The sequence below is a fragment of the Bos grunniens genome, chromosome 6 (genome assembly GCF_055505025.1).
Source record: "Bos grunniens cultivar Pamir isolate PY7600 chromosome 6, Bosgru_T2T1.0, whole genome shotgun sequence".
Classification (NCBI taxonomy): domain Eukaryota; kingdom Metazoa; phylum Chordata; class Mammalia; order Artiodactyla; family Bovidae; genus Bos; species Bos grunniens.
The window spans coordinates 72,430,430-72,446,993 of record NC_141170.1 but is presented as its reverse complement, the minus strand read 5'-3'; the positions used below and the strand labels follow the sequence as shown (position 1 = coordinate 72,446,993).

General features: G+C 37.5%; 1 protein-coding gene across 21 annotated transcripts in view; it reads left to right on the top strand.

Moving 5' to 3' along the window:
• The window catches only part of TBC1D19 (TBC1 domain family member 19), a 151,942-nt gene that overhangs the window by 24,292 nt on the left and 111,086 nt on the right, over nt 1–16,564 (top strand). For all 21 annotated transcript variants that reach the window (XR_015165506.1, XR_015165505.1, XR_015165509.1 and 18 more), the window contains exons 2-4: nt 4,230–4,302; nt 5,258–5,303; nt 12,036–12,111. Coding sequence is in view for 15 of the 21 variants with exons in the window: in XM_086406210.1 (XP_086262336.1) it covers nt 4,230–4,302; nt 5,258–5,303; nt 12,036–12,111 (195 nt within the window). In the remaining 6 variants the exon portion in view is untranslated. The remainder of the gene's footprint in view (nt 1–4,229; nt 4,303–5,257; nt 5,304–12,035; nt 12,112–16,564) is intronic.

Below are 16,564 nucleotides of genomic sequence, written 5' to 3'. Positions count from 1 at the left end.
CCTGGCTATTAGCATTCTACTTTCTGTCTCTATGAATTTGACTATTCTAGTACCTCATATAAGTGGCGTCATACAGCATTTGTCTTTTTGTGACTGGCTTATTTTGCTTAGCATAATGTCCTCAAGGTTTGTCCATGTTGTAGATGTGCCAGAATTGTCTTCTTGTTTAAGGCTGAATAGTATTCCATTGTGTGTACATACAACATTTTCTTTATCCATTCATTTATCTTTGACCCTTGGGTTGCATCCATATATTAACTATTATAAATAATGCTGCGATGAGCATGAGTGTACAAGTAGCTGTTAAAGTCCTTGTTTTCAGTTCTGTTGAGTATGTATGTAGAATTGGAATTGCTGGGCCATACAGAAATTCAATTTTTTATTTTTTGAGGAGTTAATTTCTAGTACTATAAATATCAGTAGATATAATCCACATTAACAGAAGTACTCTTGAGTCTTCAATGATTTTTAAGAATGAGGGTCCTGAGACTTAAAAATTTGAGAATAAGTGGTGTAGTGGAATGAGTGAAATAGAGAGGTAAATTAGGAAGTTACTACAGTAGAAGACAAGTTGGACTAGACTTTGCTTAGAGAAAATGACCAGAGTGGTAAGGAGAATATGTCAAATGAAGAGAACTTGGAGAACCTGAAAATGTATGTGACCTTGAGAACTTTCTGGGAAGATACAATAGCTAACTTTGAGTATTTGAAGATCTCTCACAGAAAAGGGATTTGGCATATTTTCTGTGAACTTGGAGTAAGGTGGAGCAGAGGGGAAGAATGATAGTAGCAGATGTTAAGGGGAATCTATTTTAGTTCATAATAAGGATTTTCTAACAGAATAGTTCCAAGGTAGAATTGACTAAAGGTAGGGAAAGCTAGCATAGAGTTTCAAACTGAGAGTTTCTAAGCTAAAAAAGCTCCTTGGAGAGGAGAGGTGAATCTGTCATTAAATGGTTAGTTGGCCTAGAAGAACTCTATAATCCCTTCTGATGCTGAAGTTCCATGATTCGGATTAACATGTTCCTCTGTCATTTGTATGACCTGTAAGTTGACAGTTGGATTCAGGGGTTTTGATCAGACTCAGGTGCCATCTCAGTGACCACAGCTGTTGGCACTGGAGTCCTCTTTCATTGAGAAGCACATAATGGCTGGTTGTTTTTTTGCAAAGTTAATAGCTATTTCTCCTCAATGCCTAGAATTGATTAGGCGTTGCAAAATGATGGTATTCTAATTATATCATACCTGTTTTAGTTATTCTAGCTGGAATATTTTTATAAAGAGACATTTCTCCATATCTGTTATTTGGTTACCAAATGATATAGTTTCTGTAGGGCTTCCCTGGTGGCTCAGTGGTAAAGAATTCCCCTACCATGCAGGAGTCACGAGTTTGATCCCTGGGTGGGAAGATCCTCTGGAGAAGGAAATGGCAATCTACTCCAGTATTCTTGCCTGGGAAGTTCCATGGACAGAGGAGCCTGGCGGGCTACAGTTCATGGGGTCGCGAAAGAGTCGGATACGACTTAGTGACTAAACAATAGTTCCTGTAGGAAAGTCGGGCTAGATAGATGCCTTTTCATTTATTAATCAGTTTTCAAGGTAGTAAGTTGGTTCCTTGTCATCTTCAATTTTCATTACTCTATCAAGTTTTTCTTCTTAGAAAGGGAGAAGAGACTTGTCTGGTCAGTTTCAAGTATTCATAGGTGTGAGGCTGCTCCAGTGTCTTCAGACCTCGTCTGCTATCTTGGATTAGAGAACAACCCTCCCAGTGTCAGCTCCTGTTCTCAAATTAGCTCTTCATATGTTCCAGTGAATACTTGCTGGCAATTTTGGGGTCTTCCTCTTTTCGTATTCATCAACAGCCCCTCTGCTCTTTCCTTTTATAGTTGCTAACACCATACAAGTCTTGTGGTTGTTGGTTTGTCCCCAACTGCTTGTATTTTAGGTTTGTGGGGAATACCTTATTACCAAGTTTGGTTGTGAGTGTTTTCTGTTGGATTTTGGTTTTGTTGTCTAGTTGCTTGGTTTCACTGTGGAGATCGTGGAGATTAAAACAAAAAAGTCTCCCTACTACCAATGTCATCTTCCCAGAGAGATGTTAGAATCTTGGAAGAATTAGAGTAGAATTGAGAATAACTGAAATTTCTGACTTGGTGAATGATAATTTTCATGGATGAGTATTAAAAATAGGAGAGAAGGAGAAAGATAGTGAATGGAATATAAGATCAGTTTTTGATTTCTTAATCAGAAATGTTTGTGAGATACCCTAACAGAAATGCTTTCTTAAGACATAAAGTGAGTGAAAGTGAAAGTCGCTCAGTCGTGTCCGACTCTTTGTGACCCCATACAGTCCATGGGATTCTCCAGGCCAGAATACTGGAGTGGGTAGCCTTTTCCTTCTCCAGGGGATCTTCCCAACCCAGGGATCGAACCCAGGTCTCCTGTATTGCAGGTGGATTCTTTACCAGTTGAGCCACAAGGGAAGCCCTTTTAAGACATATGTCTCTAGAATTTGATAGAGAGAGCTAGGTGATGAAATATCAACACTTCAAAGGTAATTGAGGCCATTATAAGTTGGAGAAATTATTATTTTGGTAAAAATCACAGTGTGAAAAACCAGTAGAATAGAAAGCATTCAACTGAAGATGAAAGAGACACTAATAAGCATTTGTGAGTGGGTCAGATCAGATCAGATCAGATCAGTCGCTCAGTGGTGTCCAACTCTTTGCAACCCCATGAGTCGCAGCACGCCAGGCCTCCCTGTCTATCACCAACTCCCGGAGTTCACTCAGACTCACATCCATCGAGTCAGTGATGCCATCCAGCCATCTCATCCTCTGTCGTCCCCTTCTCCTCTTGCTCCCAATCCCTCCCAGCACCAGAGTCTTTTCCAATGAGTCAACTCTTCACATGAGGTGGCCAATGTACTGGAGTTTCAGCTTTAGCATCATTCCTTCCAAAGAAATCCCAGGGCTGATCTCCTTCAGAATGGACTGGTTGGATCTCCTTGCAGTCCAAGGGACTCTCAAGAGTCTTCTCCAACACCACAGTTCAAAAGCATCAATTCTTTGGTGCTCAGCCTTCTTCACAGTCCAACTCTCACATCCATACATGACCACAGGAAAAACCATAGCCTTGACTAGACGAACCTTTGTTGGCAAAGTAACGTCTCTGCTTTTGAATATGCTGTCTAGGTTGGTCATAACTTTCCTTCCAAGGAGTAAGCGTCTTTTAATTTCATGGCTGCAGTCACCATCTGTAGTGATTTTGGAGCGCAGAAAAATAAAGTCTGACACTGTTTCCACTGTTTCCCCATCTATTTCCCATGAAGTGATGGGACCAGATGCCATGATCTTCGTTTTCTGAATGTTGAGCTTTAAGCCAACTTTTTCACTCTCCACTTTCACCTTCATCAAGAGGCTCTTTAGTTCTTCTTCACTTTCTGCCATAAGGGTGGTGTCATCTGCATATCTGAGGTTATTGATATTTCTCCCGGCAATCTTGAGTGGGTAGTTTTATGTATTTTCCATAAATATGTACAACAAATGCAGGTTTACAGAGCAGCAATCCAAAGGGGATGACACTCTTCAAAGCTCCAGTTATATGGATGCATCCGGGTTTTTGGCTATTAGGTGCATGTAGATTCCATATATATTAAGTATAAAAAGAATGAATTTATAAAGTATTTTTCCTATTAGAAAAATAGATGTTAAATATTCATAAAAATGAAAGTCTTAGATGAAGATGTTAACTATTCATTAGCTACAGGTTTAATATTTTAAGTAGATTCTAGTGTCCTATCACAGATCTTCTGTTTTAAAAGTATATGAGTATTCTGTCTTACGAGCTGTTCCAGATGCTCAGGAGCTCTGATCTCAAAGGGGGTGTTTTAAATGGTAGTATGCATATATGGCTCCCCTGGTGGCTTAGATGGTAAGAATCTGTCTGCAATATGGGAGACTCAGGTTCGATCCCTGGTTTGGGAAGATCCCCTGGAGAAGGAAATAGCAACCTACTCCAGTATTCTTGCTTGGAGAATCCTATGGAGCCTGGTGAGCTACAGTCCATGGGGTCTCAAAGAGTTGGACACAACTGAGCAACTAACACACACACACACACACACACACACACACATTTGGACATTCCTTTTTAAACATCTCGTTAGCATTAAGTATCACGCCAAATGACTACTTTTGACCTGTCTTTTTGTTTCTTCTTTCTAAAATCAGGCCAGTCTTCAGAGACCTGAGATTAAACTTGAATCACTAAAAGAAGATATTAAGGAATTCTTTAAAATATCAGGTTTGTAAGTTGCTTTTTATTTTTCTTTCTCTAATTCTTTAAAGCAAAATAAGGAAAGACTTTATTTTGAGGGGATATTGTATCTGCAGTCAGTTACTTGTTTAAAATTGTGGAAGAGTGGTAGGATAGGTTTTTATCTGCAGTGAATTAGAACTTTCAGACATTTCTGCAGAAATTCAGGAACACTGGTAATAACTGCTTTACATTGATCAGTTTTAAATAGTGTTTACCTTCCTGGTCAAAATACATCCTGAATGTATTAAAATCTCCTTGGTTAAATATCTTGTCTTTTACCTTTCATCTGTGACTTTTTTCTTTCTCTGCTTCTTTTCTCTCTTTTCTACACTTCAAAGAAAACAGAAGAAGATCTCAGCTTTTAGAGCAAGCTGTTAAGCTTTTGCACTTGGGAACTGAGATATTAAGTGGTTTACTTACCCAAATAAGTTGATCAGAAATAATAGTTAGTAGCCAAGTGAACTGATCTGACTGGTGGTGCCTCATAATAGTCTGCTTCTCTTGTTTAGGAATTTACTGACTAGGTGATTGTCATGAATTACTTATGATCTTTGTCAAGCGCCTGGCTGTTTCTCGCCCTTCCGTTGGCATGTTCCTCATAGCACTGACAGTACAACTGCCAAAGATTTTGGCATTTGTTGAGTTCCTTAACAATGAAAGAAGGAAATATTCTTCTCATCTTAAGAAAATGACACCATAGTTTTACTTACAAAGTAGTAAATCATGTTGACGACTTTGTATTCAGTGTTAGCCAAGGGAATATTGGTAAATATATAAGAAATAATTCTTTAGAATAACACTTTACATTAGCAATTGGCAGTTGATAAAGTTCTTTCACAGTAAATATAATGTTAAAGTTTTTGTGAAATAAATTTAATTTTAATGTATGTTTACTTAAAAAACTAATATGTTTATATATGTTTTCCTTTTTTTTAAACAGGTTGGGAGAAAAAACTTCAGAATGCTGTGTATAGTGAACTGAGTGTGTGAGTTTTTCCTCCCTATTTTGAGATACTCTTATTACATTTAGCTATATTTGCTTTGTAAGTAATGAATATAGTTTTACTATGTGTACTCATTGTTATTATTTCTTATTAGCATTTATATAGCATTTCAAGTGAGTTTCACTTACAATTTCAGTTGTGGTCTTCCTGAGAATTAATACGTGGGGGTTTTTACCGACCAAATTTTTATATTAACAATTCATTAATCCAGTGTAATTAGGGAATATGATATTTCTCAAAAGTTAGTATTCCAGATAATTTAAGCTTACCAGTGTTCTCTTTATTGTTGCCATATTGGACATTATCCTTTTTCTGTATTTATATACTGACCATTTTAAACACAACTAACTCTTTTTTGAAATATTCATTATTAAGAATATTACTATTTTTATTTATCTGAATTTGTTGTCCGAGTTTGCTGAAGTGTGTAGAACTATTTTTCATTATAAGACATATGGATCCCAAATGTTAACCTTTGTAGTTTACTTAATGTTCCATTATTCATCAATTATTTATTGCTAGCACTATAGTGGGCACTGGGGATATAGCATAGAACAGTGAACAGTTTCTGCCCTCATGAGGTTTATGATCTAACTGAGTTCTTAAGTCTTTTTTTCCCTGCTATCAGTGTATCTGTATCCGTAACCTCTCTAGTTTCTCACACTCCTCTTTCCAATTTGCTCCTTCTAATCTGCTGTTACTTGGAAAAGGAAATAACCTGGTTTACCAGAATTGTTTCTAAAACAAAGAGATGAATGCTTGTGGATTTGTGCTTAGACACACGTTTTTAAAATTAGTTATTTGCTTCTTTGCTTATTGCTATCTTTTGAGTTGGTTTTTGAGCTCTTAAACTCATAAATAAAGTGCCATCTATTAAGTAAAGCTGATTGTGATTATACCTTTGGTTCTAGTCACTAAAGGAAAAGGTATTTATCATGACAAGTAAGGTTTTAAAACTCCCCAAATGTAGTAGAGATACCATAAGTTGATTAAACTAATATGGACATGGTGATTTGCCTGTCTATTAAGCTTGTAACTTCAGTGTCTTTGTCTCTGATACTGGCAGAATAATAGCATCTGTTGTGTATAATTCCAGATATTAGATTCTCATCTCAGTAGATACTACTGATGATTGCTATTTTTGTGGCATAATGCATTCCTGAAAATTGTTCTGTGAGATAGAGTGCCTTTTTACTTGATGGCATGGACAATATTTCATTCATTGTAATATCCTTGATATCCTACATAATAGACATTAAATAAGTATTTTATAAATATTGAATAACTTGTTGGGATATTTGAAGAAGTTCAGTAAAACTGCCTGTTTCCTCACTTGGGTTCTGAACAAATAAAGAAAATAAAATATAAAGGCAAATGGGAAATCAAAACTATACTTTTACTTGTGATAAAGATTGGTAGGAGGACATAGCTTAGTGCAAGAGCAAAATAAACTCTTTAGCTGAACTCCACACTCAGACTTAACCTTCTACTTAAATAACATTGTGAGCATATTCAGTTTATTCTTCCAAAATTTAAAAGTTGGAGAGGGCATTTATTGTCTTCTGGGGTATAGTGAGTAAAGCCCTGGAAAGAGGTCAAGTATGTTACAGGGAGGCAGTTCGTTTTATATGAAAGGGCACATCTGGAGTCGGGGAAGAAGTGTTTCCTCATGCAAATCAGAAAAGTAAGTGGACTTAGCGTATTCTGGTCCATTTTTCATTGGTAGAAACCATTAGATGCATAGGTAAATAAAGCAAAACTAAGATAGAAATATCTATTAATATAAATGATTGGAACTGAAAAAAAAATGCACATACTCTCATTCCTAATAGAACTGTGGCCATGTGAACTGTATACATCATACCTGGAATTTGCTCATGTCATACTTATTTTAGTAATGATTCCAAAGATTTTAGTCAGATTTTTATTTAACAAGTATAGCAGAAAAATTTCTACAGTCTTTTATTACATGAAACATAACACTAGCCCAGGTTAGCTCTTTCCACTTCAAAATTGCGTACCTTATCTATTATTGTGCTAAAAACTATTTAATATTATATCAGTGATAATTTACATTGATTGAATGTTTATGTCCAGCACTGTGGTAATAAGCACTTTATAGGCATTGTCTATATTAGGTAGTCTTTATAACACCCTACAAAGTAGATTTTATTATTCTAATTATTTTACAGAAGAGAAAACTGAGTCTAAGATCACTTAAGTAACTTGCTGAAAATCATGTAGCTAGTAAATGGCAGTGCTGGGATTTTACCTCTAGTGAAACATATTCTAAAGCCATACTTTTTACTACTTCTCACATATACTTGCATCTTGTTTTTTACCTAGATTAAAAATGTTCTAAAACAAGAATTATGTCTTACATTTCTTTGAGTATCTCCTATAGCATCAAATAAATGACATGGAGTCAGCAAGTAGTCATTGAGCCACCCCTAGGGCTAGCACACAATAAATATCTTTTTGAATTGAGAAAACTTAGTGAAACTATTAATCCTAAATATTTACTGTAAATATTTAAGAAAGTCTTTACTTTGAAAATGTACCCATTTCTTTGTCTCCTAGTCTTTATTGTATTTTATGTAGAGCAGTTTGGAGAAGGAAATGGCAACCCACTCTAGTATTCTTGCCTGGAGAATCTCATGGACCAGAGGACCCAGGGGGGCCTATAGTCCATGAGGTTGCAAAGAGTTGGACATGACTGAAGAGACTGAGCATGCATATAAAGAATTAGAAGATATATTATTTTCCTTATGGAATACAAATTAAAAGAATATATAAACCTTTTTAACCTTTCATATACGTATATGTTATAAAAACAGATACCACAATTTGCTGTTATAGTATATATATGCAAGTGTCTACCATATTTTGGAGACATATAAATGTTTAATGATAGTGGGCCTCAAAACAGACAGATTTTTAGATTAATGAGTACCTTATACTAGATCACCAGACTAGGTCAGTCTTTTATAGACATGCACAGTGTTCTCTAAGAGAGTCCTCAGGTAGTAGACCTGGGCATCTCTAAAATCTCCTAATCATAGTTCTTCTTGCCCTCTTAGTTGTAAATGTTACACATAACAATTGTTATGTTCAGAGCTAGGTGCTGGCATAATGCACAAGTAAGTAGATAGTGTTTGCTTTTAATGGAGCTTACATCCCAGTGGGGCACAGAGACTTTACAGACGCAATTACAGTAGAATATGGTAAGTGCTGTAATAGGGTAAGTACAAGCAGTACATAGGGCAGGTGTGTAACTCAGACTAGAGGTGTCATGATGACTTGTCACAGGAAATAATATTCAGACTGAGATCAGAAAGCAAAGCTACAGTTAGGGGAAGGAATAGAGAAGAAAAATGCTTTGGGCACAAGGGAACAACAGGTGCAGATGTTTCACACATGCATATGTGTTTAGTCGTGTCCAACTCTTTTGTAAACCTGAGGACTGTAGCCTTCCAGGCCCCTCTGTCCTTGGGATTTCCCAGGTGAGAATATTGGAGTGGGTCGCCATTTCCTCCTCCAGGGGATCTTCCCAGCCCAGGGATTGAACCCAGATCTCTTGCATCTCCTGTACTGGCAGGTGGATTCTTTACACTGGTGCCACCTGGGAAGCCCACAGACATTTAGAGGTGGAAAAGAATGTTATATATTGGAAGAATAAAAATTGTATGGCTGGATGGTCGAGGGCAAAGGGCCATAGGAAAGAATGAAGCTGGATCTGTAGGCAGGCTTGTGCTTGTTACTCAAGGATTTGTAGACTAGATCCTAAAAGCATTTGGGTACCATTTTAGGATTTAGTAGTGATATGATCACATTTGCGTTTTAGTTATTTAGAAATGTGCATATGTGCATGCTCAGTTGTGTCTGACTCTTTGTGACCCCATGGACTGTAGCCTGCCTGGCTCCTCTATCTAAGGGATTCTCAAGGCAAGAATACTGGAGTACATTGCCATTTCCTTCTCCAGGAGATCTTCCTGACCCAGGGACTGAACCCACATCTCCTGCATTGTTGGCAGATTCTTTACCATCTGAGCCACCTGGGAAGCCCATTCAATAATGTACTCGGTATCTAGTATGTGCCAGGTCTTATGCTAGACACTGGAAATACAATCACTGGTGAATAAGAACACACTACTCCTGACGAACAGCCAGGCAAATTGACAAATAGGTTGAAGATAGTGTAGATGCAGGGGAGACTGCTTATGAATATGTCAGATGAATGCAAGCAAATAATGTCATTGCCCAAATCAGTGTCAGTGAGGTAGTAAAAGATGGGTGGTATTTAGAGGGATTTGGAGAGACAGGAAGAGGGAGGAGTAAAGAGTGACATCCAGTTTCTGTATTGTTCCTATCTGCTGATCCTCATTTCTTTGTATTCAGTTCACTTCAGTTCAGTCGCTAAGTCGTGTCCGACTCTTTGCGACCCCATGAATCGCAGCACACCAGGCCTCCCTGTCCATCACCAACTCCCGGAGTTCACTCAGACTCACATCCATCGAGTCAGTGATGCCATCCAGCCATCTCATTCTCTGTTGTCCCTTTCTTCTCTTGCCCCCAATCCCTCCCAGCATCAGAGACTTTTCCAATGAGTCAACTCTTCACATGAGGTGGCCAAAGTACTGGAGTTTCAGCTTTAGCATCATTCCTTCCCAAGAAATCCCAGGGCTGATCTCCTTCAGAATGGACTGGTTGGATCTCCTTGCAGTCCAAGGGACTCTCAAGAGTCTTCTCCAACACCACAGTTCAAAAGCATCAATTCTTCGGTGCTCAGCTTTCTTCACAATCCAACTCTCACATCCATACATGACCACAGGAAAAACCATAGCCTTGGCTAGATGAACCTTTGTTGGCAAAGTAATGTCTCTGCTTTTGAATATGCTATCTAGGTTGGTCAAAACTTTCCTTCCAAGGAGTAAGCGTCTTTTAATTTCATGGCTGCAGTCACCATCTGTAGTGATTTTGGAGCCCAGAAAAATAAAGTCTGAAATAACCCTTAAAATAAGAAAGCATTAGTCACTCAGTCGTGTCCGACCCTTTGTGACCCCATGGACTACAGCCTGCCAGGCTCCTCTGCCATGGAATTCTCTAGGCAAGAATACTGGGGTGTGTTGCCATGCCCTTCTCCAGGGGATCTTCCTGAACCAGGGTTTGTACCTGAGTCTCCTGCTTTGCAGGCAGGTTCTTTATCATCTGAGCCACCAGGATCTTTTCTAAATAACCTTTAAGATCATCAGTAAACGCTCTCAAGTTTCTAAATTTCCAAGTTTTATTAAATTTAGAAATAATTACTGTTAAATGGAAGGATTTTAGAATTACATTTCATTATAAAACATATGTATCTTTACAAGTAATATAGTGAGCAGTATAAAATATACAACTTGAAATACTCAGGTATCTAGAAATTACCAGTGGTTTTTGTTTTTTTTTTTTTTGTGAGTGTGGAAAGGTGATTTGTTTAGGTACATGGAATGCAGATTTTAGCAGAAAAAACAATTAGAAACAATCAGTTAGTAAAACTGTCTAAAGTTCCCCTTTAGATGTCCCTGTTTGGATGAGGAATTTCTTGAGAACTCAGTGCATGGTTCTTGATTGTTAGAATATGGTTGCTTTACATGGGTATAATTTCTATGACTAATTTTAATTAGAGGTATCAGTTGTGAAAGAGATTGAAACCTCTAAGGAAATGTTAATTGTTGTGTTTTCCTATTGGCTTCTCTATGATTTTATATCACTCTGTGCCTCAGTCATTACATTTCAGCCATCCTGGCTTTTTCTGATTTTTAAACATTCCACAGTTTCCCACCTCAGAGTTTTGTGCTTGCTATCCTTTTGCTTGGAATGTTGGTTGGCTCCTTTTCACTCATGTCTTGATTCAAACATTAGGTTTCTTAGACACCTTCCCTGCCCTTCCAAATCATTTAGACTTTATCCTGCTCTCATTTTCTCATGGCATTTACTACTCTTTTATGTTATTCTATTTGTTTGTTTGTTTTTTAATGAATATTGACTGTCTTTCTTCACTAGAATATTAGGTACATGAGAATAGGAGACACTGTCTTAATCTCACCATATACCTAGAATGGCTCAAATATGTTGAATAAATGAATCTGTTTTCTTAATAAAAACAATATATTTTGAATATAAAATGTCATGTTACACAGAAAACAGAATTTGACATTAAATTTAAAAAATTTTATTAAGTCTGTGAATTAATATAGTATGTAATATATTGCATGCTAAAATATGGCTATTACAAAAGAGTATTTATACTATCACTTCAATTCTGTGGAAAAGGAAATTGGGAGAATTGAGAAAAGTTGATATTTTAGTAAGTTAATGGACTTGTTTAGATTTCAGATTTAAAAAATTTCTGTTATAATATTTATATACTAAAATTAACAGTTGTGAAAATTTCATATGAGCACTTACAGAGCTAAATAATTTAAAAGTTACCTCAATCTATGAATTCCATTTTAACTTTTAATGTCATTAAATTGCTAATTTAAAGTTACAATGCTAGCAGGATAAAAATTAAAGTTTTGTTAGGTTGTTGTACCTTGTATAAGTACATAGAACTGCTAGCAAATGTTCTGTTTCATATATCATGGACTATAGAGGTAAGTAATTTCTAACCAAACAAACTGATTAATTATCAAGAGTGGTATGTAATATTTAGCTCCCTCTTTCTGTCCTCAGGTTTCCTTTACCTAGTCATCCTGCTGCACCTCCTGAACATCTTAAAGAACCTTTGGTATACATGCGGAAAGCACAGGTTGGCTATTGTTCATTTTAATTTTATTATTCCATACCAAGTTATATAATGCAGAATGAAAGATCCTTATTAACATTAGGACTATATTTATTATATGAAAGACTGGATAAGGACTACTAAAGTGATGCAAATAGTATTTGTATGCTGTTTATATTTGGTAACCAAGGATTACTTACTTAATTTCTATAGTAATTCTGAAAATACTGAGTAGAAGGGAAAAAAATCATGTACCATACTGGCCTAAGATTTAAAATATGATAAAAGTTTTATGTACCGATTTGTTCCTCAAGTTCTGTGATATTAAAGGAAAGAATAGGGAATGAACTGACTCACTCGTCCCCTAAAATTTTGGCTTTTGACACCAGTGTTACTGATAGTGTATTTGAAATATATTTGTTTTCATAACAGGTTGTCACATACTAGTTGTATTCAGTTGCAGAATCCAAATGACTCCTGTAATCTAAGATGAACTGACAAACAACGAAAAGTCACTTTAAAAGAATAAAATAAAACAATTTAAATAGAAAGACTATAAAAAGCTGTTAAAATAGAAACAATAAGCTGTCTAAATGTCCCTAATTCTTTAGCTGGCCTTTGCCTTTGCCCAGCCTGGTCTACCTGCCTGTGAGGTAGGACTGTTCATGAGCCTTCCTCTCAGTGCTGGGGACCCTCTAACTGCCACTCCTGAGGCTTTAATGGACATCATAAGCTGACCTTCTTTCTCCATCGTAGTCTTGGAAACTATTATGAAAAATTTGAAATACACCCTGGAGAACTCCCATGAACCCATCACCCAGCTTCAGCAATTACACAGTGGTTCTGCTGCTCCTGAGAAGTGTTCTGCTGCTTTGAGTTACTATGTTTCATGTGCTGGATGTTAGGCAGATTTTTTAAAAAGCCCTTAAAATTGGAGGGTGAAAGGAAGCAATATAAACAAAAAACATGGAGATATTTGAGGAAATATTAATGTGTAGTATATTTCTATCTCTGCTGCTGCTAAGTCACTTCAGGTGTGTCCGACTCTGTGCGACCCCATAGACGGCAGCCCACCAGGCTCCCCCGTCCCTGGGATTCTCCAGGCAAGAACACTGGAGTGGGTTGCCATTTCCTTCTCCAATGCATGAGAATGATAAGTGAAAGTGAAGTTGCTCAGTCGTGTCCGACCCTCAGTGACCCCATGGACTGCAGCCTACCAGGCTCCTCCGCCCATGGGATTTTCCAGGCAAGAGTATTGGAGTGGGGTGCCATTGCCTTCTCTGATATTTGTATCTCTATGTAGTATTAATACTTTAGGTCCAGCAATCAGATGGTATTTACTATCAGTGTGTCATAAAGCATAATATTGAAATGATGCGTGTATGAAAGAATTGTTTGGTCTTTTATTATAAAGGTCTGAACTCAAGAAAATAAAGCTAAATATCTAGTTCTAAGATTGTTTTTTTTGGCAAAATTGGAAAATTTTTGAACATTTTAGAGAAAGTATCAGTTTTAACGTGTAAAAAACAGAAGTTGGTTTCTTATTAAGACTGAAGAGGTGAATAATAGGTCTGTTCTTAAAGCCTACTGCTAGTTGCTGAGACTGTGTATGAATGGTAAGTATATGTATGGTAGTCTTCTCTCTTCTTTCTAGGCTTACCCACTAGATCAAGAGTTGGCATGCTACAGCCCATGGGCCAGATCTGCCCTGCTACCTGTTTTTGTATCGTGGGCAAGCTAGGATTTTTTTTTTTTTTTTTTTTACATTTTCAACTGGTTGAAAAATCAGAAGAATACTGTCTTGAGACCCATGAAAATTATAGGAATTAATAAAATATATTTATTAGAAAATAATCATGCTCCTTTATTTACATGTTGTTTATGGCTGCTTTGGAAGTGGTCAAACAAGAGATGGCAAGAGTGAATGTCGACATTCTAGGAATCAGCAAACTCAAATGGACGGGAATGGGTGAATTTAACTCAGATGACCATTATATCTACTACTGTGGGCAGGAATCCCTCAGAAGAAATGGAGTAGCCATCATGATCAACAAAAGAGTCCATAATGCAGTACTTGGATGCAATCTGAAAAATGACAAAATGATCTGTGTTCGTTTCCAAGGCAAACCATTCAATATCACAGTAATCCAAGTCTATGCCCCAACCAGTGACGCTGAAGTTGAATGGTTCTATGAAGACCTACAAGACCTTTTAGAACTAACACCCAAAAAAGATGTCCTTTTCATTATAGGGGACTGGAATGCAAAAGTAGGAAGTCAAGAAACACCTGGAGTAACAGGCAAATTTGGCCTTGGAATACGGAATGAAGCAGGGCAAAGACTAATACAGTTTTGCCAAGAAAATGCACTGGTCATAGCAAACACCCTCTTCAACAACACAAGAGAAGACTCTACACATGGACATCACCAGATGGTCAACACCGAAATCAGATGGATTATGTTCTTTGCAGCCAAAGATGGAGAAGCTCCATACAGTCAGCAAAAACAAGACCGGGAGCTGACTGTGGCTCAGATCATGAACTCCTTATTGCCAAATTCAGACTTAAATTGAAGAAAGTAGGGAAAACCACTAGACCATTCAGGTATGACCTAAATCAAATCCCTTATGATTATACAGTGGAAGTGAGAAATAGATTTAAGGGACTAGATCTAATAGATAGAGTGCCTGATGAACTATGGACGGAGGTTCATGACATTGTACAGGAGACAGGGATCAAGACCATCCCCATGGAAAAGAAATGCAAAAAAGCAAAATGGCTTTCTGGGGAGGCCTTACAAATAGCTGTGAAAAGAAGAGAAGCTAAAAGCAAAGGAGAAAAGGAAAGATATAAGCATCTGAATGCAGAGTTCCAAAGAATAGCAAGAAGAGATAAGGAAGCCTTCCTCAGTGATCAATGCAAAGAAACAGAGGAAAACAACAGAATGGGAAAGACTAGAGATCTCTTCAAGAAAATTAGAGATACCAAGGGAACATTTCATGCAAAGATGGGCTCGATAAAGCACAGAAATGATATGGACCTAACAGAAGCAGAAGATATTAAGAAGAGGTGGCAAGAATACACAAAAGAACTGTACAAAAAAGAGCTTCACGACCCAGATAATCACGATGGTGTGATCACTGACCTAGAGCCAGACATCCTGGAATGTGAAGTCAAGTGGGCCTTAGAAAGCGTCACTATGAACAAAGCTAGTGGCGGTGATGGAATTCCAGTTGAGCTATTTCAAATCCTGAAAGATGATGCTGTGAAAGTGCTGCACTCAATATGCCAGCAAATTTGGAAAACTCAGCAGTGGCCACAGGACTGGAAAAGGTCTGTTTTCATTCCAATCCCAAAGAAAGGCAATGCCAAGGAATGCTCAAACTACCGCACAATTGCACTCATCTCACACGCTAGTAAAGTAATGCTCAAAATTCTCCAAGCCAGGCTTCAGCAATACGTGAACCGTGAACTTCGAGATGTTCAAGCTGGTTTTAGAAAAGGCAGAGGAACCAGAGATCAAATTGCCAAGATCCGCTGGATCGTGAAAAAAGCAAGAGAGTTCCAGAAAAACATCTACTTCTGCTTTATTGACTATGCCAAAGCCTTTGACTGTGTGGATCACAATCAACTGTGGAAAATTCTGAAAGAGATGGGAATACCAGGCCACCTGACCTGCCTCTTGAGAAACCTGTATGCAGGTCAGGAAGCAACAGTTAGAACTGGATATGGAACAACAGACTGGTTCCAAATAGGAAAAGGAGTTCGTCAAGGCTGTATATTGTCACCCTGCTTAGTTAACTTATATGTTTACCATTAGTTTAGTCTAAACCCATTTATCTTTCAGTGGGTTCATTTTGTTGCATCTCAATCCTTTTATTATTAATTATCTGCTTTTGATGGTCAGTACCAAAATCAGATTGATTATATTCTTTGCAGCCAAAGATGGAGAAACTCTATGCAGTCAGCAAAAACAAGACTGGGAGCTGACTGTGGCTCACATCATGAACTCCTTATTGCTAAATTCAGACTTAAAATTGAACAAAGTAGGAAAAAACGCTAGACCACTCAGGTTTGGCCGACATCAAATCGCTTTACAGTTATACAGTGGAAGTGACAAACAGAGTCAAGGGATTAGATCTGATAGACAGAGTGCCTGAAGATTTATGGACGGAGGTTCATTATACAGGAGGTGGTGATAAGACCATCCCCAAGAAAAAGAAATGCAAAAAGGCAAAATGGTTGTCTGAGGAGGCCTTACAAATAACTGAGAAAAGAAGAGAAGCTAAAGGCAAAGGAGAAAAGGAAAAATATACCCATTTGAATGCAGATTTCCAGAGAATAGCAAGGAGAGATAAGGAAGCCTTCCTCAGTGATCAATGCAAAGAAATAGAGGAAAATAATAGAATGGGAAAGACTAGAGATCTCTTCAAGAAAATTAGAGACCCCAAGGGAACATTTCATGCCAAGATTGGACAA